This window comes from Heterocephalus glaber, unplaced genomic scaffold (assembly GCF_053883595.1).
Source record: "Heterocephalus glaber isolate CG9 unplaced genomic scaffold, H.glaber_assembly_v1.0 deba00001781, whole genome shotgun sequence".
Taxonomy (NCBI): Eukaryota; Metazoa; Chordata; class Mammalia; order Rodentia; family Bathyergidae; genus Heterocephalus; species Heterocephalus glaber.
The window spans coordinates 1,210,734-1,230,607 of record NW_028258467.1 but is presented as its reverse complement, the minus strand read 5'-3'; the positions used below and the strand labels follow the sequence as shown (position 1 = coordinate 1,230,607).

Here is a 19,874-nt window from a genome sequence, read left to right as displayed (position 1 = left end):
CCCCAGGATCTGCACAGAATGGTGGGCACAGAGGAGCTGGGTACATAAGCCATGTCCAGCTCTGTCTCCCGCTGGAGCCCTTGTCCTCTTACCCCACTGACCCCTGACAAAGAGGTGAGCAGAGGAGTGGGCCTTTCCAGGAAGCGAGCCTGGCACAACCACTTAGCAAAGCTGATGGAAAGGCTGGAGGCCAGGGATCTGTGCACTCACAGGGGTCCTCTGCTTCCCCAAACACCTAGATGGGCTTTGTCCCACCAGTGGCCTCTCTTTTGTCCTTCACAGGGCCCTCTCCTGGGTCTCCTATGCCCACCCATACCTAAGCCTCCTCAGAAACCAACAACAGACTAACAGTGGCACCAAGATTGAGCTGATTCACCCATCAGTGTGTGGCGAGAGGCTACCTAAGCTGCAGGTGGGGACTCAGGTGACCACAACCCAAGAGGCAGTGTTTCAAGCAGGAAGACAGTCCTGGGACAGATCCTCTTGAAACCACCTCCTGCTAGCAGAGGTACAGGTTCTTGTAATCCTCAAGGTCCTCTAGCCTCGGAACAGGTAGGCTCCTGGCCAGAGTCCTCACTGGCAGCAGAGAGGAGCTTGCCCCTGGAGGCAGTCACCAGAGGGCATGGTACTTTGCACTGTCAACTGCCATGGAGCTTGGCATCCAGAGCCTGATGCTTCTAGGCCCTAAGGAGGAAGAGTCACTCTCCACACCTGCCAGACCCTTTCCAGCTTGGAGTCCTGAGTATGCACACAGCTGGGCCTGAAAAGTGTGGCTTTTCTTCACTTGCACAATCGGTCCTGGTCTTCCTGTGGTCCCTGTGTGCTGACTCCATCCAAGAAGGTTGCCCAGATGCCTGCTACAGATCCCTGCTGAGAGATGTCCTGCCCCTGTGCTGGCCTTGACAGCAGCTGTCCACTGGTTCAGGGCAGTAGAGTCAATGACTTCCTCAGAGCAAGGTCTGGGACCCAGGCACCAGGAGGGAGTAGCCTGCCTTTTCTGCCCACTGCCAGGGTCACAAACAAGGATAGACTTCCACCCCTACCCATACATACAGCAGGGAACTAAGTCTTGGAGAGACCAGCAGTCCACCCCACTGATGGGGAGGATTCTAGTGGACACTGACTTGCTACAAACTGAGACTGGCCCACTGAGGCACCCCAATAGCCCCAGGGATGCAGCTATTATCCTCCCTTTACAGACAAGGGGAAAGGAGGCATCAGGCACCCGACATGATATGCAGGGCAGGGATGAACGGGGCTAGGCTCTGACCCAGGTCAGTCTGACTTCAGTCTCAGAAAAGGTGGGCAGAGAATGTAGGAAGGGGTCAGCAACCTCCCCCCGCCAAACATCTGTTAGGGGAAGACCCCTGTGAATTATCCTATCCTAGGGAAACCGAGGCACAAAGCTGGCTTTGTGTTCTAGCCTGTTGTGTGGCCTCGACAAATCAACTCTCAAGTTGGATCGATTTACCTACCTGTTAAAGAGCAGTGAGTCTCCAAGAGCCTAACCAGCCTGGAAGTCTAAAGGTTAGCCTTATGGGCTGGAGCCCCTCCTGAGAGACTGGCAGCTGCCCCGCCCCCAGCTTCCTGTTTACAAGCAGCTGCAGACTCATCCCTTCACCCCAAAGCCAATATGATCACCATGGCAACCAGACCGTGTTTGTTTCAACAGGTTGTCAGAACCGGAGGTAAGACTGCTAGGTCGGAGGCTCAGCTCACATCCTGGGAGGGAGGTCAGCTGCCCACGTCCCAACTCCCATTGTCTTCAGAGGGACAGCTGGGAACCCACGGTCCAGCCCCATTCTCCTGCTTACTTGGACATCCCTGTCCCAAGCAGGATACATTTCCTGAGCTCTCCCTCCAACACTCCATTTTCCTGGCTAGATTGGATCAGGATGGAGATGGGAAAGGAGGACACATCCCATGGTCCTGTCTCCCTCACCCTGCCATCCTGTGCTGTCTCCTATCCCCTGCAGACAGGTGTGGGGCTGGGGATAGATGTGAGGTAGAATCTAGAACTCTAGACAGGGGGCAATGTCACTCAGTCCCAGGGCAAGGGGAAAAGCCACCTGGAAAAGTGTCCTGAGCTGGGGAACAGTGCCCAGGCTGTAACCTTCTGAGCTCCCTCTCCAGTGCCCAGTAATGAGGACAGGGGGACAGCTAGGACAAGGAGTATTGTACACAGTGATCTGCAGACAGGCCTCTGCCAGACCTCTGTTTTGGAAGTTGGTGCCAGCCTTTTCAGCTGTGCTGAGAAGGTGCCTGGCCTGCCTCTGCCTGTTTGCTCTTCACAGGGCTGAGGTCGCACTGCTAAGGACCCACCCTCTGGAGAAAAACTTTCCCCACATCTTAAATTGCAGTACCCAGCAGAGGCAGAGCTGGGCCTAGGGGGTTACTGTGCCTCTCCAACAACCCCAGGTGCCCCGGCAGCCCCAGGACAGCCTGTAGCTCTCCAGGCCCATGGGGGGCAGCTTGTTAGAGACTAGCAGACCAACAGGTGTGTTTAACAAGCCTTCAAAATTGCCCAAGATGGTGGCAAACACCTATATGTAATCCCAGCACTTGGGAGGCTGAGGCAGGAGGATCGCAAAAATTGAGCCCCAGCTTGAGCAATTTAGCCAGACCTTGTCTCACAAAAAGCCCTGGGGATTAGCTCAGTGGTTAGTTCAATCCCCGGTACCAAAAAAAAAAAAGGGGGCCTGGGAATGTAGTTCAGTGTGAAGGCCCTGAGTTCAACCCCAGCACCGCAAAAACAAAAACAAAAAAAGCCTTCCAGGCGACCGTGGTGGGGCTGATTTGAGCAGCTGGGATGGAGGCTGGAGGGGATGGGGATGGGGAGGGGGAGCCGGGGTCCAACTGGCTATGACCTGGCAAGGGACAGTGGCCAATTTGGGCCTCCCACTGGGCTGTCTTGGGGCGCCCCGATTTGGTTCTGCGAGCCCCGCTCTCTCCGCGGCGGAGACCCCCTCCGACAGCCCCCCAGCCCCGCCCACCCCGGGACCTCTCCCTCCGCCCCGCGTTGGTCCGGTCCCGAGCCGCGAAGAGGCCCCGCCCCTTCCCCAAGTTCGTCCGCCCACCGCCCGAACGCGGGGCTGTCTCCAGCGAGCACTGCTGAGAGCGGTCGCGGGGCCTCGCAGTCCCCAGCCCCAGCGACAGCCGCGCCCGCAGGAGCCCCCTGGTCCCAGCGCCCTCGGTGAGTGCCGCAGGCTTCAACCCTGTGCCGTCGGGGCCCGGCCTGGCGCCCACCCGGACGGACCGACGGACGGACAAACGTAGACCCAGGTTCGAACACTGGCGTCTGCGCTCTGCTCGCTGCGGGCCGGGGGTGGCGGACAGGTCGCAAAGACGCGCCCGCGACCCTGGGGAAACTGAGGCTGGCGTGCTCGGAGAGGCGGGGCCGCGGTCGTGATTTCTCCTGTTTTTGCTCGCCTCCCCTCGGAGCGCGCAGTTCGCAGTTCGGGCGCGGCGGCAGGGTCTGCACTGCAGGGCGCGGGGGAGGGGAGCAGAGCCGCACCTGCGAGCCTGGATTGGGGACCAAAGGGACCACCGGCCCCCGACCCCTCCAGAGGGAGCTGCAAATAGAGGAGGAGCAAGGACACCGGAGACGCTCCGCGGGGCTTCCCTGCGACCTTCTGGCGGGACCCCCTTAACCTTTGGCCGATGAGCCCGCCCCACCCCCACCCCGCGCTCCCCGGGAAATTTCCCTCCCCTAGCTGGGGGTGAAACAGTGCACGCCAGACCAGTCCCAAATACCCGTGGACCTACCCCTTCCAGGGGGAGCAAGACCCTGGGGAACTGAGGGCCAGGGGAGGGAGGGGCATCTCGGCAGAGCCAGGTGAGAAAGGTAAGAGGGGCCTCTGTGGAAGCACCCCGAGCCTCATCCTGCGGGTGGTCCTGAGAGGCCCAGGTCCACCTGTGAGCAGCACCCCCCCCCACACACACCGTAAACTGGACCTCCCTTCAGCAAAGCCAGGTAAGATGCACTTGGGCACTGCCCTGCCTCTGCAGGGGACACTGAGGCCAGGGGGACACCTGGAAATCCAGACCCCGTGAGAGCAGGCGGGAAAAGGGAGAAACACACCACAAAAAAAAGACCATGGGTAGGGAGTTCGGGAGAGCCAGTGGGGCAGGCAGACATCCTGTCCCACCAGGGCGCACCCTTGTCCAGTCTCAGGAATCCAAATGCACGAAGAAGGGAGCCCCCCAACCTCAGGGCTCTGGAGATGTTTATAATGGACTGGGAATCAAGAAGGCCTTCCAGGCTCTCCTCAGCTGCCCCCAAATCCACCTGCATCGGTGCCCCATCCGTCAAATGGCCTAACGGGACAGCTTGGCTTGCCAGCCCTAGGTTCAAATCTTGGCTCTGGAGAAGGTGCCCAGACTGGGTTGTGACATGAACCAGGGGTACGGTACCACTTTTTGCCCAGTGGCCAAGGGTGGGCCATTAGGTTTGGCTCAGCCTCAGAGTTGGATGGCAAAACCTATCTGGTCAGCCCTTACCTCACTCATTGGACAAAAGCAGTGGATTTTGGCCCTGGTACCAGTAGTCACACGCACGGATGTGAGCATGTTCTGCTCTGTGCTGCTGTGTGGAGATTCTGAGGGTGATATGGGGGACAGAGTCACATCTAAGCCCACAAACAGATGGGATCCCCTATGCTTGACTACTGGGAACAAGGTCTCTGCCTGGGGCACAGTCAGAGCATCCTTGACAGGTAGCTCCCAGGACCCTGCTTGTTGGGTCAACAAGGTTAACTGCTGCTCAGGCAGCCCCAGGGTTTCCTGAGGGCCAGGCACAGCATGGCAGTTTTGGGTACCAGGATGAGCCATCTCTTGTGGACACTAGTGCTGAGATGCTGCTGTTGGCTCCATCCTAGAAATGGGCTGAGGGGTGGGGAGCAGCTGGATTTAATCCTCAGGCTGTCCCAGTTTAATGCTGGGACACCGGAACCTCAGTCCCAGGCTGCCATCTGCTGGCTGTGTGGCCTAGGGCAGGTTCATCTGAACACCCCGGGGGGGGCGGGGGGGTCCATCTGAGCAGCATTCCTATCTCAGATTGGCCACAGGTGTTAACAGGTGAGATGCTGAGTAAAAAATGCAGATGGGGCATCTGGCTCCCTTTTGCCTAGATAATTTGTTCTCATTGAGACACCTAGCCCAGCAGCTCAGGCTGCTGAGCTCCTGCGTCATATTTGTCTCTGGTATCCAGAGCTCCCGTGGCCCTTCACACTCAGATGTGCTGGTGGTTGCCCTGGCAACAGCTCACACAGAGGCTGCTCTGCAGGCTTAGGGGACAGGGGGTACAGCCTCTCTGCTGTCAGTTCAGCTACGGAGAAGAGGGGCCTATGACTCCCAGCCCCCAGGCACCTCAGGACTGGTTATGGGGCAACAGCTTTGTGTGTGTGTGTGTGTGTGTGTGTGTGTGTGTGTGTGTGTGTGTGTGTGTGTGTGATAGGGTTTGTTTTTGTTTTGTTTGTTTTTTGATACTGGGGATTGAACACAGGGCCTTCACCATACAGCCCTTATTATTTTGTATCGCCAGTCATTATTTTGTTGTTATGTGGGGTTTTTTTGGTACCGGGATAGCAGAACCACTGAGCTAAATCCCCAGCTTTTTTTTTTTTTTGGTGCTGGGGATCAAACTTGGGACCTTGAGCTTTTGAGGCAGTCGAGGGAACCACTGAGCTAAATCCCTGGTGAGGCAACAGTTTTTAAAACACTACGCCCATGGGCCAGGGATTTAGCTCAGTGGTTCTGTTGCTTGCCTTGCAAGTGCAAGGAACCAAGTTCGATCCCTGGTACCAAAAAAACCCCCACTATGCCCAGCCCATTGCCCACCCCCCCAGGTTTGGGAGGAGGATGGTGGAGAGCACATAGAGGTTTAAAGGCAGCAAGGGCCGGGGATTTAGCTCAGTGGTTCTGGCACCTGCTTCGCAAGTGCAAGGTCCTGAGTCCCATCCCCAGTACCCAAAAAAAAAGCAGCAAGGCTTTATTTTTGGCCCCTGAGTGCTGCCCCCTCAAGGGTGAAGATCTGCCTAACCAGCTTCTTCCTTGTTCTCTACTCTTGAGACTGGCCAGACAACAGCCTTGAGTCAAGTACCTTGCTGGGCTCACCAGGACCCTGGCTAGAGTGTAGGGAACAGTATGAGGTGTTGCAGAGGGGTGCTGAGTTAGTGCGGGGCACAGACTGGGGTAGGGACCCTCCCCGCATGCCAGCTGCAGCAGGCAGCTTGCTCAGCATCTGTCTGCAGCCACCAGCTGCCAGATGTGCCCAGCTGGGATGTTTTGGCTGATCTCATTGCTAAGGTGGAGACAGCAGTAGGTGGTGAACAGGGCCAGCCTGGCTTGGGCCTCAGAGCCATCTAGCATGGCTCTCCCTCTCTTAACTGCTCCTGAGCTCTTGGGCAAGGAGCGGAATCTGCTGAGTTTATTTGCTTTTGTAAAACGGAAGTAACTGTCCCCCTTTACAAGGGCTGATGTGCGTGGGTAGATGAGTAAGCATCAGTGAGGGAGGGACACCCAGACAAAAGTTCAAAGGCCTTGTGGCATGGGTGGTGGTCTGGGGGTAGAGTGCATCCTATAGACCAGAGGATGGTGAGGTGGGGCAGGGAAGCCAAGGGGTGGGCCCGTGTGACAGAGGTGGCCAGCGCTGTGTGGGCACAGGGCCAGAGGGTTTTGCACGGCCCAGGGCAGAGGTAGGTGTCTGGGGGGAGTGGTGTCGTAGAAGATGGGGACTCAGGAGGTCCCGGTCCCCGGCTGTCATCCTTCCCTTCAACTTGGGGCCTTCAGGGGAAACTCAGGTTCCACTGAAGAGGGGACATTGAGTTGAGCTTCCCTCCAGGATACGGGTGGGCTAGGCTTGAGGGCCCAGAAAGAAATGTGAGCGGCAGGACTTCTCGGGGGATCCTGGGCCTGCCACCTGGAAAGGGAAAGTGTCATCTTCGGCATTCATGGCCAAGACTGCTGCTTTGTCCCATGCTGTCTCAGCCCCCACCACCCAGACCTGCTCATTCTGAGCCCTGTTTCTGCCCAGGTTCATAGCAGAGTGACAGGGAGTAGGCTGAACAGGCTCCACTCCAGGCAAAGGACTGCTCTCTGTCCCAGCAGCTGTGACATAGGGGTAGCTCCTGCTGCTACAAGTGGGATGTACCAGGCTGGCTCAGTTCCCACTGCAACAGGAGAGTAATTGACAGGATGGACTGGGGGAGAAGGGCTGGCCTTTCTCAGCTGGGTCACACACTTGGGTTTCATTGGCACCAACTATGGAGAGCAAGCTCTGCTTTAGGGGGTGGTGCCCTCCTAGTTTTTCTTTTCTTTTTTGAACCAGGGTCTTGCTATATAGTTCAGGCTGACCTTGAACTCACTATGTAGCCCAGGCTGGCCTCAAAATTGCAGCAATCCTCCTGCCTCAGCCAGAGCTGAGGATTACATGCTTGCAGTACCATTTGTGGCTCCACTCCATCCCCAACCATTTTTTCTGACCAGCCCCTGGGGCAAGGAGGTTTGCTTACTGGGTGAAGATCCCGAAAAGCCTCCTCCTAAGCATCCTGGCCATGTGAGTGGCTGCTCATTGGCCCAGGACATGGTTCCCCATGTGGTGGTTTGGCCTCCTGCAGAAAGGGCCCAAGTGGTTGTGGGGCCGTGGGAGTTGGGCACTGCTCCCCAGTATCCTGGCCCTCTTGGTGAGGTCTCAGAGGCACAGATGTTTCCTGTCATGCTGTCATAGGTACCATGGGCACTTTTGGAGCCCCAGTCCTGAACTAGGGGTGACAGAACAGTCCCTACCTGGTAAGATCTCAGCAGCTCCACATGGAACTCTGCCCCCGAGATGGAAACCGCCACCATTTTGATGGCATTTGCCACCACATCCCCAATCCCATTCTGCAGGAGGAATGGAGGGCCAATAGATCACCTGGCAGGTGTGGTGGCTGGAGTCCTTGAAGCCCCCAGGGGGACCCAGCACACTGTCTTTCCTCTTGGTCTCCAGCCTGCTACCCCCCTACTGTGGGCTTAGTGATGCCTGGCCCAAAGTCATGGGCACACTCTGCTGCAGGTTCCCACCATGTCCACTTTGCTGGAGATCAAGAGCAGCGTGCTCCGGCAGGTGCAAGTGTGCCCATCCTTCCGCCGCAAGACAGAGCCAGAGCCCGGGAGCACCAGTGCTGACCTGCCAGAACCTGCCACCGGTGCCTGGTGGGTACTTGCTCTGGGTGGAAGTGGGGCTGTGAGGGTCTGTGCTCAAGGCCATGAGCATGCTGGGCATCACATCACACTGCTCCTGTCCTGTGCGTGACCTCCTGCATCCTGTGGCTCAAGTGCTGACTGGCCTCTTTCCAGGAAACCTGGGGATGGCATGGAGTTCTTTGCCCACATGCGCCTCATCCTGAAGAAGGAGGAAGGCAGACAAGGCCTGCCCTGTCCAGAGGTGAGACCACCCCTACAGGGTCTGGGGCTGCAACCCACCACCTGGATCATCCACTTCAACCTCTACCCACCTTCCTTTCCTTTCTCCGTGGAGCAGCCCTGTCTGTATAACCATAGAGTTGCAGCGGGGCAGCTACAGGACAAACCCCCCCCCCCCGCAAGACCCTCACCGCAGCACCTCTCACAGGTCCTCTTACGGAGCAGCTCTCCAGCCCCTGCTGAACCTGTGGACTCCAACCGTGGCCTGAGAGCCCTGACCCAGGAGGAAGTAAGGGTTGGGGAGGGCCTATGGCCTGACCTCTGTTCCTGAGATTGTGGGACCTGGGGTCCGGTGACAGGTGGACAGCAAAGGTGGGCATGGTGGTTGAGTGGAGATAGCAGCTGTGGAGGCACTGGGAAGGGACTTTGCTCCACTAGGGAGGCACTGCTTGGGGCTGGGCATGCAGCCTGTGGCCAGCAGGGGCCTGAGACCCACCCCGCTGCAGCTGGCCAGGGACTCAGAACCTGGCCCCCACAGGTGGAGATGCTCTATGAGGAGGCCTTGTATACAGTCCTCCACCGGGCTGGCACCATGGGCCCCGACCAGGTGGATGATGAGGAGATCCTTCTGGGCTACATCCAGCAGGTGAGCTGGCAGCCTCACCCACCCCACCCCACTCTGGTGAGGACTGAAACTCCTTTACACTGGTGTCACTGTCACCTCAGCAACACAACACACAATGTGTGCATAGACAAACACCTGCACAGACACGTATGTGCACAGATGGACACACAGGCTGACACATCTGGAAGGATGGAGAGATGGTTAGATATGTGGACATACATGCAGAGGACATGAGGCAGATGGACACAGAAAAGGTTGTAGAGGACAGGCAGATGCCCAGAGGGGGTGGACAGACACTTTCCACCCTATATGTGTGCTTTAAACTCCTGGTCCTGGCCAGCACTCCACAACTGTTTTTGCATGTGCCCTCGCCTGCTGACACCGCACCTGGCATCGCAAGTGTATGTCCATGCCTTGCCTGCACCCTGCTCCAAACCTTCCTAGGACAGATAGAGGGTGGGCCCCACTCCCTTACGTTGCCGTCTTCTAAGGCAACATACTTGGTCATTCCCTTCCCGCCTAGAGTGCCCAGGGTCCCCAGAAAGCGACCAGCTTCTCTCTGGGGCTCACCTGGGCCCTGGATACCACCCATCTCCACAGGTGTTTGGCACCAGCCCTGAGGAACACATTGAGGCCATCGAGCGTGTAAAGAAAGCCAAAGTAAGGTCACTGCCTGTGCAGCTGGGGACTAGGGGAGGGCAAGGGATGGGTGGCCATGCTCACGCAGACACCACACAGTGCCGCAAGTTCACTGGTGCTCCTCCGTCTACAGGCCCCCACTTATACCCTGAAAGTCTCCGTTATGCGTGCCAAGAACCTTCTGGCCAAAGACCCCAATGGTGAGTGGGGCCCCAGAAGACCCTGGTTGTGCCCAGGCCTGGCAGCTGTGGAGGACAGAGGGCAAGGGTCAGGCTGAGGCACCTGCCCTGTCTCAGGCTTCAGCGACCCGTACTGCATGCTGGGCATCCTGCCAGGCTCAGGCACCCCTCGGGAGCAGAGTGGGCAAAAAGAAAAGCGCTTCAGTTTCCGCAAGGGCAGCAAGCACAGCAGTCCGCTGCCGGCCAAGTGCATCCAGGTCACAGAGGTCAAGAGCAGCACCCTGAACCCTGTTTGGAAGGAGCACTTCCTATTGTAAGGCCCCCCAACCCCACTGGTGGCTGAGTGTCTCAAGGGTGATGCTCACAGGTTCCCAGTCTCTGCTGCCCCAGGAACTCTGAGGGGGGATGGTCATATGCCTAGTTAGGAAACTGAGGCCCAGAAAATGTCTTGCCCCTGAGGCCATACAATTGGCAATAGGTGGCAGAGCCAGGATTTGGAACTTTAAGCCTGTCTGGATATCTGGAATTTATGCCCACTCCCTGCTCCCCCTACCCTAGCCCCTGCCCCAGGCAGAGGCTTGCCCAGGCCCCTCATGGCATCTCTGTGTTCCTTATAGTGAGATCGAAGATGTCAGCACAGACCAGCTGCACCTGGACATCTGGTACAGGACCCTGAGCCCTGCAGGGCAGGGGAGTGGGTACCTTTGATCTGGGAAGTGAGGGGGGAATCTAAGCTGGTAGGAGCTACAGACAAGCCGCCTCCTTTCCAGGGATCATGATGATGATGTGTCCCTGGCAGAAGCATGCAGGAAGTTGAATGAGGTCATCGGCCTCAAGGGGATGAGCAGGTATAGCGAGTAGGATCCTTGTGGCCCACCCTTCTGGCCCAAGCCTTCTGCTTGACCACAGGTACTCGGGGGGGGGGGGGGGCTCCCCAGTGACCCCCAGCATGATGCCACCCTGCTGTGCCCAGGTACTTCAAACAGATTGTCAAGTCAGCTCGTGCAAATGGAACACCAGGGCCCACAGAGGACCATACTGATGACTTCCTGGGGTGTCTCAATATCCCTGTCCGGGTATGTGAGCGCAAGATGGGGTAGTTACATTCTGGGAGCAGTGGTTGTGTCCTGGGTTCCCCCAAGCCTCCTACCTTCCCTGAGCTGCAGGGAAAGGGGCCACCCTCAGCCACCTCTTGCACTTGGGCCCCATGAATGTTCCCTACATCTTTCCCAAGGCCCCCTGGAGTCTCTGTGGGAGGGGAGGTAGGGAGTCCCCTAGGTCAGACTTTTCTCCACTTGCCTCTCTCAGGAGGTGCCAGTGGCCGGTACTGACCGTTGGTTCAAGCTGGAACCACGCTCTAGCGCCTCACGTGTTCAGGGAGACTGCCACCTAGTCCTCAAGCTTATCACCACACAGGTGGGGAGTCATGGGGAGCCTGCCCTGAGTCCTGAGCCCCAGGCCCCAGGCAGAGCAGTGACCACAGGCCCTATATTCCAGAGGGACACCGTCATGAGCCAGCGTGGCCGCTCTGGCTTCCTCTCCTACCTGCTCCTCCTGAGCCGAATAATGCAGTTTGAGCACCGAGCAGAGGAGGTAGCAGGCACCCTGGGAAGTGGGACAGCTGGGTAGAAGCTTGAGGGCAGATGGAGGGATCTCCCATCTCTATCCACCCTGGCCTCCTCTCCTAGTCAAATTCAAGCAGCTGGCATGGCGAATTCAGCGCGCCTGGGTCCACAGTCCTCTGCCTGCATGGAGCCCAGAGTAACCTGTCACCCTTGCAGCTGGCCGTGCTGTGAGTAGGCAGGATGATGATATGGACTGGGTTCCATGGTATGGCAGGACCAGGTGCTGCCTGACCTTGGGCTGGGCCCCTACAGGCACTGGCAGGTCAGCAGCCGCCACCATCAGACCTGTACGCTGGACTATGGCTACCTGCTGGGGCTGCTGGAAGACATGCAGGCACATTGGGAAGAGGCAGCCTCACTGCCCCAGGAGCAGGTGGGTGCTTGCACTGTCATGGGCTTGCCTGCTATTGGTGAAGAGTGTGCTGGGGTCACCCCTGCTCTGTGTGGGCAGGAGGGGCAGAATCCTGCTCTCAGGTTGAAAACAAACAATCGGAGAGAGCACACGTGCCATGCTGTAAGGAGAGGGGTCTGTGTTGGAGTAACCTGGGGAAGGAGGCCATGGATATCAGCACTGAGGTGGTGAGGGTCTGAGCAGTAGGAGGGAGTAGATGATGGGAGGATGGGCAGGAGAACAGTAGGTGCAAAGTCCCTGAGGGAGGACTTGGTGAGGGCAGGGCAGGGGGAGTCTTGGAAGTCAAGATGGAATCACATTAACAGGGGGGCCACCCGGGAGGGATCAGTGGAGGGGCTTTAGCAGAACAGAGCCAGGCAGGCCTGGGATGGCCATGTGGTGGGGTGGGGACTGCTGCAGGAGGGGCAGAGGTGTTTCTCAGCATCTGTGAGCAGGGCTGGCAGGTAGCTCCTGCATCTTTAGCTCTGAAGGGCCCTGTCCCTACCCCTAGGAGGAGATTCTGGCTGACAGCTTCTCTGCCTTCTCTGAGTATGGGCTGAAGTTGCTCCGCCAGCTCAGAGATTACTTCCCTGCCACCAACAGCACAGCCGTCTACCGTCTGGAGCTGCTGCTAAAGTGGGTGTTGCATGACTGTGGGGTGGTGAGAGGGTTGGCCAGAGCAGATCCTGGAGGAGGACCTTCAGGGGGCCTGAACCATGACCGTACACCTGACCTCCAGGTGCCTGGACAAGCTGCAGTTCTTCCAGCCCTCCTTTGAGATGTGTCCCTTTGAGACGGAGCTGAATATGGACATTGCTGCTGCCCTGAAGGTGTGTTTGGATCCCTCTGGCCCTGCCCAACCTATGTTCTGTGACTCCTCCCCTGTCTGTCCCTCTTCCCTGTCTCTCTACCCTACCATGCTGCCTGGTGGCTTCCTCTGCAGAGAGGCAACCGTGAGTGGTACGACAGGCTTCTGAACACTAAGAGTCCCCGAGAGCAGGTGCGGGTTAGCAGGGCTTGGCCACGGTGGGTGCAGGGGCCTGAGCAGTGAATACAAGCCAAGCCTCCTTACAGCCAGGGCCCCAGCGCCTCACCGGGCTTGTGGAGCTAGCGGACATCATCTATGAGGACCTACAAGCTTGCTATGGCATCTACGCCAGCCTCTTTCATGGGTAGGTCCTGCTGCTCAGCACCCATATGGAGCAGGTGGGGCTGACAGGGCCAGCAGGGCGGTAGGTGGCTGAGGCATGTCCTTTGCAGTATCCTCAAGGTGGACTTCTTCACCCTTACCTTCTGGCAACTAGAGCATCTGGTGAGGAGGGTCCCGACTGGGGGTGCCTGCTGGGCATGGGGGAGCAAGGAGAGCCCTCCAGCTAAGAGGGGCCTTGGTTCTTTTGGTGGTGGTCTGACACTCCTCCCAAATCTGGGCAGTTGGCTGAGGAGGCATGGGTGCTAACTGAGGAACTGAGCCCCAAGATGACTCTCCAGGTGGCCTCAGGGCTCATTGAGCTGTATCTGACCCTGGCTGATACCCAACGCTTTTGGAGTTGCATCCCTGGCCGGTAGGCAGCTCCTGATCCCCTGCTTCTCCAGATAAGCTCTGGGATTGAAGCCCCAGGGCCCTGTGCTGGAGGCTGCCCTGGGTGTCTGAGGAGGGACATGCTCTGACCACGTTCCCACGACAGGGATGGCCGCTCCCTGGCCCTGGCTGGCATCCATACCCCATTCCTGCCTGCTGTGAAGATCTGGCTACAAGTGCTGAGAGATCAAGTCAAATGGCGCCTCCAGGGAGCAGTAGATGTGGACACGGTGAGTCAGCATTTGGGTGTAAGGACACTGGGGCTTGTCCTGTGCCATCTATGATGCAGACTGCCGCCTACCTTCCAGCTGGAACCTGTGGATACCTCCTCCAAGCACAGCAGCTCTGCAGCCACTGCCAGCCTCTGCTTCAGCCACATCCAGGAGCTCTGGGTCCGCCTTGCATGGCCTGACCCTGCCCAGGCTCAGGAGCTTGGGACTCAGCTCAGCCAGGTGTGGCATCTGGGGGATGGGGAAGCAGGTTGGGAGGACTGTGAGGCCTAGGAGGAGCCCCAGGTCCCACCCTCCACCCCCAACTCACCCCAGGACATGTGTGAGGCAGCCCTCTTCTACTCGGAGCTGCTGCGGAAGAAAGTGGACACCCAGCCTGGGGCTGTTGGCGAGGCAGTGAGCGAGCCGGTGGGTGGCTGGCTGGGCAGGTGAGGCTGCAGGTGGCTGGGTGGGGCTGCCCCTGACTGCACCCACCTACCTCTGCCCCCCCTCCCCAGCTTTGCGTGGTGCTCAACAACGTGGAGCTGGTGCGCAGGGCTTCAGGGCAGGCACTGCGGGGTCTGGCCTGGCCTGAGGGTGCTGGGGGAGTGGAGGCTATGCTTCCCCGCACCCTGCTCAGCTGCACACAGGCCCTGGAAGAGGACCTGCAGCGGGAGGCCCACACTGTGACTGCACATCTGACCTCCAAGGTGGGCAGTGGGCCACAGCCTGGTGTGGGGGCTGTCCCTGGTGTCCCCCACCTAGTGCTGAGGATCATCCCTGCAGATGGTAGCTGACATCAGGAAGTATGTGCAGCATATCAGCCTCTCTCCTGACTCCATTCAGAATGATGAGGTGTGTGGGGGGGGGGCGGGCGGTGAGCAGAAGTGTGGATGTGTGTATATACCAGGGGCAGCTGGGTTCTAGGTTCTGGCTAGCCCTGAGGATGCCTGCCCACAGGCTGTAGCTCCACTCATGAAGTACCTGGATGAGAAGCTGGCCCTGCTGAATGCCTCCTTGGTAAAGGAGAACCTGGGCAGGTATGGGTTAGGCAGGTATGGGCTGTGCAGGTGGGGAGTGTGTGGGCTGGTGGTCACCCATGCTGTGTCCTTGCAGGGTGCTAGAGGCCCTCTGGGAGCTGCTCCTCCGGGCTATTTTGCGGGCGCTGGGTGCAAACAGTGACGTCTCTGCAGACTTCTACGGGCGCTTCCACTTCACACTGGAGGTAAGCCACGTAGAGCTCAAGGGACCTCCCCTGTCCCCTGCCAGGATATCCAGCCTCTGCCAGCTCCTCCAGGGCTCAACAGGCAGCACTTCTTCCCCATAGCCCAGCTGCACCTGGGCCACCTGGGATGACAGCTTTGGGGCCTCAGGGGCTGTCACCTTCTCAGGCTTCCTGGGACCTGATGCATCCAGGTGTGAGAAATGGTTTGCTGTAATTCCCTAGACCCACAGCTGCTCAGCTTCCTGACATCTCCTTTTTTTCCCTGAACCAGGCTCTAGTTAGTTTTTTCCATGCTGAGGGCCAGGGACTGCCCCTAGAGAGCCTCAAGGATGGAAGCTACAAGGTAAGGCCTGGCCCTTTAGGGGCCCAGCTGCACCAGCTGCCTTGCAGCAGACCAGGCAGCCTAGGCAGGGTAGATGCTACCTCACAGACAACCTGGCTGCCTGTGGCCAGTGCTGACTACTTATCATTGGGTCCCTTTCCCTGCAGAGGCTGGAGGAGGAGCTCCGGCTGCACAAATGCTCCACACGTGAGTGCATTGAGCAGTTTTACCTGGATAAGCTCAAGCAGGTAAGATGGGCACTGTCTGCTGTCCATGCCAGCTGTACCCCAGAGCCCCAGCTCTGCTCACTCAGGTTTCCCACAGAGGGCCCTGGAGCAGAACCGGTTTGGTCGCCTGAGCATCCGCTGCTATTATGAGGCAGCTGAGCAGAGGCTGACAGTGGAGGTGCTGCATGCTGCAGACCTGCTCCCCCTGGACACCAATGGTAGGGCATGGTGGTGGCAGGTTGGGGGGCCTGGTGGGAATGACTTGCTCATGGCCACATACTCCCTAGGCTTGAGTGACCCTTTTGTGATTGTGGAGCTGGGCCCCCCACATCTCTTCCCACTGGTCCGAAGCCAGAGGACCCAGGTCAAGTCCCGGACGCTGCACCCTGTATATGACGAGCTCTTCCACTTGTGAGTGCCCCTACCTACCTTAACCTATCCCACAAGGCTATAGGTGGTTCCTGACTGTCCCCTAACTGCCCTATAAGCAGCTCTGTGTCCGCCGAGGCATGCCGCCGCCGTGGGGCCTGCGTGTTATTCACTGTCATGGACCATGACTGGCTATCCACCAATGACTTTGCTGGGGAGGCAGCCCTCGGACTAAGTGGGGTCAGCGGCATCTCAAGGCCCCAAGTAGGTGGGGGAATGAGGGCAGGGCAGCCCATCACCCTGCATCTTCGCCGGCCCAGAGCCCAGGGTAAGTGAGTGTGAGGAGGTGGTGAGGTCAAGGGAGGGGAGGCACGACCCCACACACCTGCCCATCTGCCTGCAGTGAGGTCAACACTGAGGATGCTGGAGGGCCGCACCAACAAAGAAGCACAGGAATTTGTCAAGAAGCTCAAGGAGCTGGAGAAGTCCATGGAGGCGGATCCCTGAGTGCGTGCATGTGCACACACGCACACACATATACACACCCACCCTGCCAGCTGCCCAGTTTTGTGCTGCCTTTATCTGCTCCTCTATCTGAACCCTGTGGCACCATTACCCTCGCTGTGTCCCTTTGGTGTGTGCTATGGACCTCTTGCACCTCAGCATGCCCCACCCCAAGTAGGGGGGGCAGCTTGGAAGGAGCTGGCCAACAGTGGCCCCTGGACACAGCAGGACAGAATGGACCTAGTCAGGTGATGCCCTTCCTTTGGGCTCACAGACAGTGGAACAATGGGCAGATGGTTTTAGTGGTCTCTTGTTCCCTAGGGGCCATTAGGCAATGTCTGGAGACTGTGGTCACACTGGATGTGAAGGTGTACTAATTCCAGAGGGTGGTGGCCAGAGCTGCAGCTCAGTGTCCTGCATTGCTTCAGTCAGCCCCCAAAGAATGGTCCATCCCCACTATGAGCAGTGCCTCCGTGGAAAGCCCCTCTTGGAGAAAACCATGCAGTCTCCTTGGTTAGAAAAAGGCCCCCAGTAGTAGTCAAGAGGTAGGAAGAAGGCTGGGGGTCAGGTGTGGAGGACCCAAGAACTGGAGGGAAGCAATGACCAGAGCCCCAGGTGGAGGGCATGGACAAGAAAGTCCGCTGTGCTCACTATCCTTCTCCTGGGTCTGGACCCCACCCATAGTGGGCTGAACAGGGGAGGCTTGCTGAGGATCACAGCTCCCAGCTAGGTTCCTGGGCCTGGGAGAGGTTCCCTGAGGGTCACAGGTGGGGGACGTCACCCACAGCTCTGCCAGCCATCCATCCTTTCACGCACATGTGTAACCCCACAGCCCAACCCCCAACCCCCAGGCCAAGTGCACACACAGACTGGGGGCTCCTCAGTCCATGGCTTCATTGAGAGAGCATCAAAGCAGGACCCTGACACAGTAAGCCTATGCTTGTATTGCAACAAGCCCCACTCCGTCCACAACTGCCAGAGCTACTACTGCCAGTCCACTCCTGTGTCTCATTGCTGTCTCGAGTCCTTATTACCCCACTTCAACAATGTGTCTACACCCTTCAAACTGCCGTTTCTTGATTCCTTTCTAAATCTCAGTTGAGGCCCTGGCCTCATCCCCTTGTGCCAGAGTCTGCTCCTGGGAGCAGCTGTTTTCTTCTCCATCCTTGTCTTCAGGCCTTTGTTCTTCAGACTCGTCACTATCTGTGTCCATTGGCAGCCTGGAGGGAGAAGGATATGTTCCTTCATGGTGTCATACCTGGTCAGTCCAAGGCAGACCCCCTATGTCCTCACCCACAAGGACCCCAAGCCAAAGACCCCTCTCTGCCTGCTTAACCAAACCCTCACTGGTGCATGCGTCCTTTACATGCTCCAGTCACACCACTCCAGTGTCACTTAGGACACTCCTATGTGCAGGAAGAGCTAAGGCCAGGGGGTGAAGGGAAGCCAAGACTTACCGGATAGTAGCCACAGGCCTGTTGAGATTTGCAAACTCTCGCCCTGAATCCACGTCAAATGGGTCTGAAGAAAGGAAAGTGAGCTCTGTAAGTGAGCCCAAGGCAGATTAAACCCTACCCCAGCCTTTTCAGGAGGTGCACCCCTGGAGATGTTCCCATTCATACAGGCCTCACCAATTTCCTCCTCCTCATGGCTCTCCTTAGCACTGGCCAGGAACTCCTGCTCTGCTTGTAGCACCTCCTCAGGTCCACTGCAGGCTGCATACTTGTCCAGGAGCTGGCGGTTCAGGTGCATGAAACCTTTGCCCCACTTAAATTTCCGCAGCAGAATGACAGCAAGATCTGAAAAGCCTAATGGCACAGAAAACCTGAAGATCTCAATCTCTCTAGAGTAGTAGTGGGAAGCCTATGGTGTGTGTGCTGCAGTGGGCTATTTGTATCATGGCTCTAGAGAGTGTGTCCTTGTAACCCTGACTGCTGGGCAGTGTTACTGTGTCAGAGGGCTGAGGGCCCTCACCAGGCAACTTAAAAGAGTCGTAACAGACCATGCCTGCCCTCCAGCTTCTGCCTCTCTTGCTACAACCCCCATCTCTGCCATCCCTCTTTTAGTGAGAAACACAAGAGTCCCACCAAGCCTGTCTTCACATTTCATGGGCCTCCATTTAGGCCTTAAATTCCACAGATTCTCAGGGCAGTGCTGCCTTGACGAGAGACCCCCCCTGCCCACCTGGCAGGCAGCTGTCTCAGCCTCCACTCCCAAGTCTACAAAGCCAAGGCTCTAAGTAGGAGTTGGGATTGAAGGGCTGTCCTGATATCTGGGGTCTGCTGAGAAACCAATCCCAGGAGCACAGTCAGACCACCAGACCAGAACGCCAGGTTGGGCTAATGGCAGGCCTGAAACTCACCCACAATGCAGAAAGCAGCAGCAAACGCTTCCACACAGGAAAGTCTGCAAGGCCGGCCATAGTTTACAGGGTTCGCAGCCACCAGGTAGGGTAACAGTCTCAAGTGGTTCCCTCGAATCTTCCCAAAGGGCGTCTCATCCAGTCTGGCCCAGGAGCAATCTATGACAGCAACCCCAGCCTGAGCCACGAGCTGTCTGCCAAAGACAGCAAAACATAAGTTCTGGGGGCCAGCAGCACTTAGATGATGGCCTGAAGTGACATAGGCTCTGGAGACACTTCACTAGGGATACAGGACATTTCCTTATTCCTAAATACCTACAAAAGGCACTTGTAGGTAAACTCTTTGCTCTTTTTGTTTTTGGTACCGGGGATCGAACTCAGGTCCTTGCGCTTGCGAGGCAGGCGGCAAAACCACTGAGCTAAATCTCCGGCCCGTAGGTAAACTTTTGAAGCAGTTGCTGGTGGCACCTGAAGAATGCTTATTCACTCACTAAACGTTTATCCTAGGTCCTCCTACATACTAGGCAAGGAGGCAAATTAAGACATTCCCCTGCTTATGTAGAAGGTATGCATGAATAGGACACAATAAATATGTGAACCCTAAAGGGGACGACGTGCTGGAGACAGGGTGCTTTACAAAGACCGGAGAATCGGGGCAGGTACTCTCTCCCCCAATAACCCAGCCCTCACCCCCCGTCCTCGTACCTGTCTGCCGGGGACACATACTGGGAGCCCATGGGGCTGAGCACCAGCCCGCCGAACCTGTGGCCGAGGCGCAGGCAGCGCACCAGGCCCAGGCGGGCCAGCTTGCGGCCCGTGCAGCGCCGAGGGTCGCAGTGGCCCAGATCCCACATGGCCAGCACGTAGGGCAGCGTCGCTGGGCCCGAGCCACCCTCGTCCTCGGCGGTCTCTGACTCCATGGACGCTGTACCGGGAGAGAGAAGAGTCCCCGCCTCAGCGCGGGATCCTAGGCACGACCCCGATCCGCCCTCCTAATCACTCTCCACTCACCGCGCAACGCGGTGCCCACCTCTCCGGCGAAAGTCTCCAGGGAGCGGCCCTGACGGCGAGCGCGGTTGCCCTCTGCCCCTGGCCCGCGCGCCGCCCGCCGGCGGCCCATCGTGGGAAGCACAGATCCCCAGGGCCCAGAACACTCTTCAGCCACTGATTGGCCGCCTGGGTACCAAGACGCCACTTCTGGTTCGCGTCGCTCGG

The 19,874-nt window shown here is 58.0% G+C and overlaps 2 protein-coding genes across 12 annotated transcripts; one reads left to right on the top strand and one right to left on the bottom strand.

The window, feature by feature from the left end:
- The first annotated feature begins 1,616 nt into the window (after window positions 1–1,616).
- Window positions 1,617–17,363, top strand: Baiap3 (BAI1 associated protein 3). Of its 9 annotated transcripts, none has more exons than XM_087202901.1 (34): window positions 1,617–1,688; window positions 8,054–8,193; window positions 8,338–8,425; window positions 8,522–8,692; window positions 8,942–9,049; window positions 9,629–9,688; window positions 9,801–9,867; window positions 9,964–10,159; window positions 10,464–10,508; window positions 10,617–10,694; window positions 10,820–10,922; window positions 11,155–11,262; window positions 11,344–11,439; window positions 11,535–11,638; window positions 11,724–11,844; window positions 12,374–12,498; window positions 12,602–12,692; window positions 12,806–12,862; window positions 12,937–13,034; window positions 13,123–13,174; window positions 13,294–13,424; window positions 13,548–13,671; window positions 13,750–13,893; window positions 13,987–14,079; window positions 14,169–14,360; window positions 14,437–14,505; window positions 14,611–14,690; window positions 14,767–14,875; window positions 15,147–15,218; window positions 15,365–15,445; window positions 15,522–15,642; window positions 15,712–15,835; window positions 15,913–16,121; window positions 16,197–17,363. In XM_087202901.1, exons 2-34 carry the CDS (start codon window positions 8,063–8,065, stop codon window positions 16,298–16,300), a joined length of 3,552 nt encoding a protein of 1,183 aa, XP_087059027.1. In that variant the 5' UTR covers window positions 1,617–1,688; window positions 8,054–8,062; the 3' UTR covers window positions 16,301–17,363. The 9 variants fall into 9 exon arrangements, with proteins under 9 accessions (XP_087059027.1, XP_012924335.1, XP_012924334.1 ...); XM_013068881.3 differs by lacking the exon at window positions 1,617–1,688 and adding an exon at window positions 3,046–3,193 and having other exon boundaries at window positions 8,612–8,692; window positions 15,916–16,121; XM_013068880.3 differs by lacking the exon at window positions 1,617–1,688 and adding an exon at window positions 3,046–3,193 and having other exon boundaries at window positions 8,612–8,692.
- On the bottom strand, window positions 17,175–19,854 carry Tsr3 (TSR3 ribosome maturation factor). Of its 3 annotated transcripts, none has more exons than XM_013068888.3 (6): window positions 19,690–19,854; window positions 19,365–19,584; window positions 18,660–18,818; window positions 17,929–18,105; window positions 17,755–17,818; window positions 17,175–17,517 (listed from the first exon to the last, which is right to left on the bottom strand). In XM_013068888.3, exons 1-6 carry the CDS (start codon window positions 19,777–19,779, stop codon window positions 17,385–17,387), a joined length of 843 nt encoding a protein of 280 aa, XP_012924342.1. In that variant the 5' UTR covers window positions 19,780–19,854; the 3' UTR covers window positions 17,175–17,384. The 3 variants fall into 3 exon arrangements, with proteins under 3 accessions (XP_012924342.1, XP_004873914.2, XP_087059034.1); XM_004873857.4 differs by having other exon boundaries at window positions 18,660–18,853; window positions 19,671–19,853; XM_087202908.1 differs by having other exon boundaries at window positions 18,660–18,853; window positions 19,690–19,822.
- Between the last annotated feature and the right edge of the window lie 20 nt (window positions 19,855–19,874).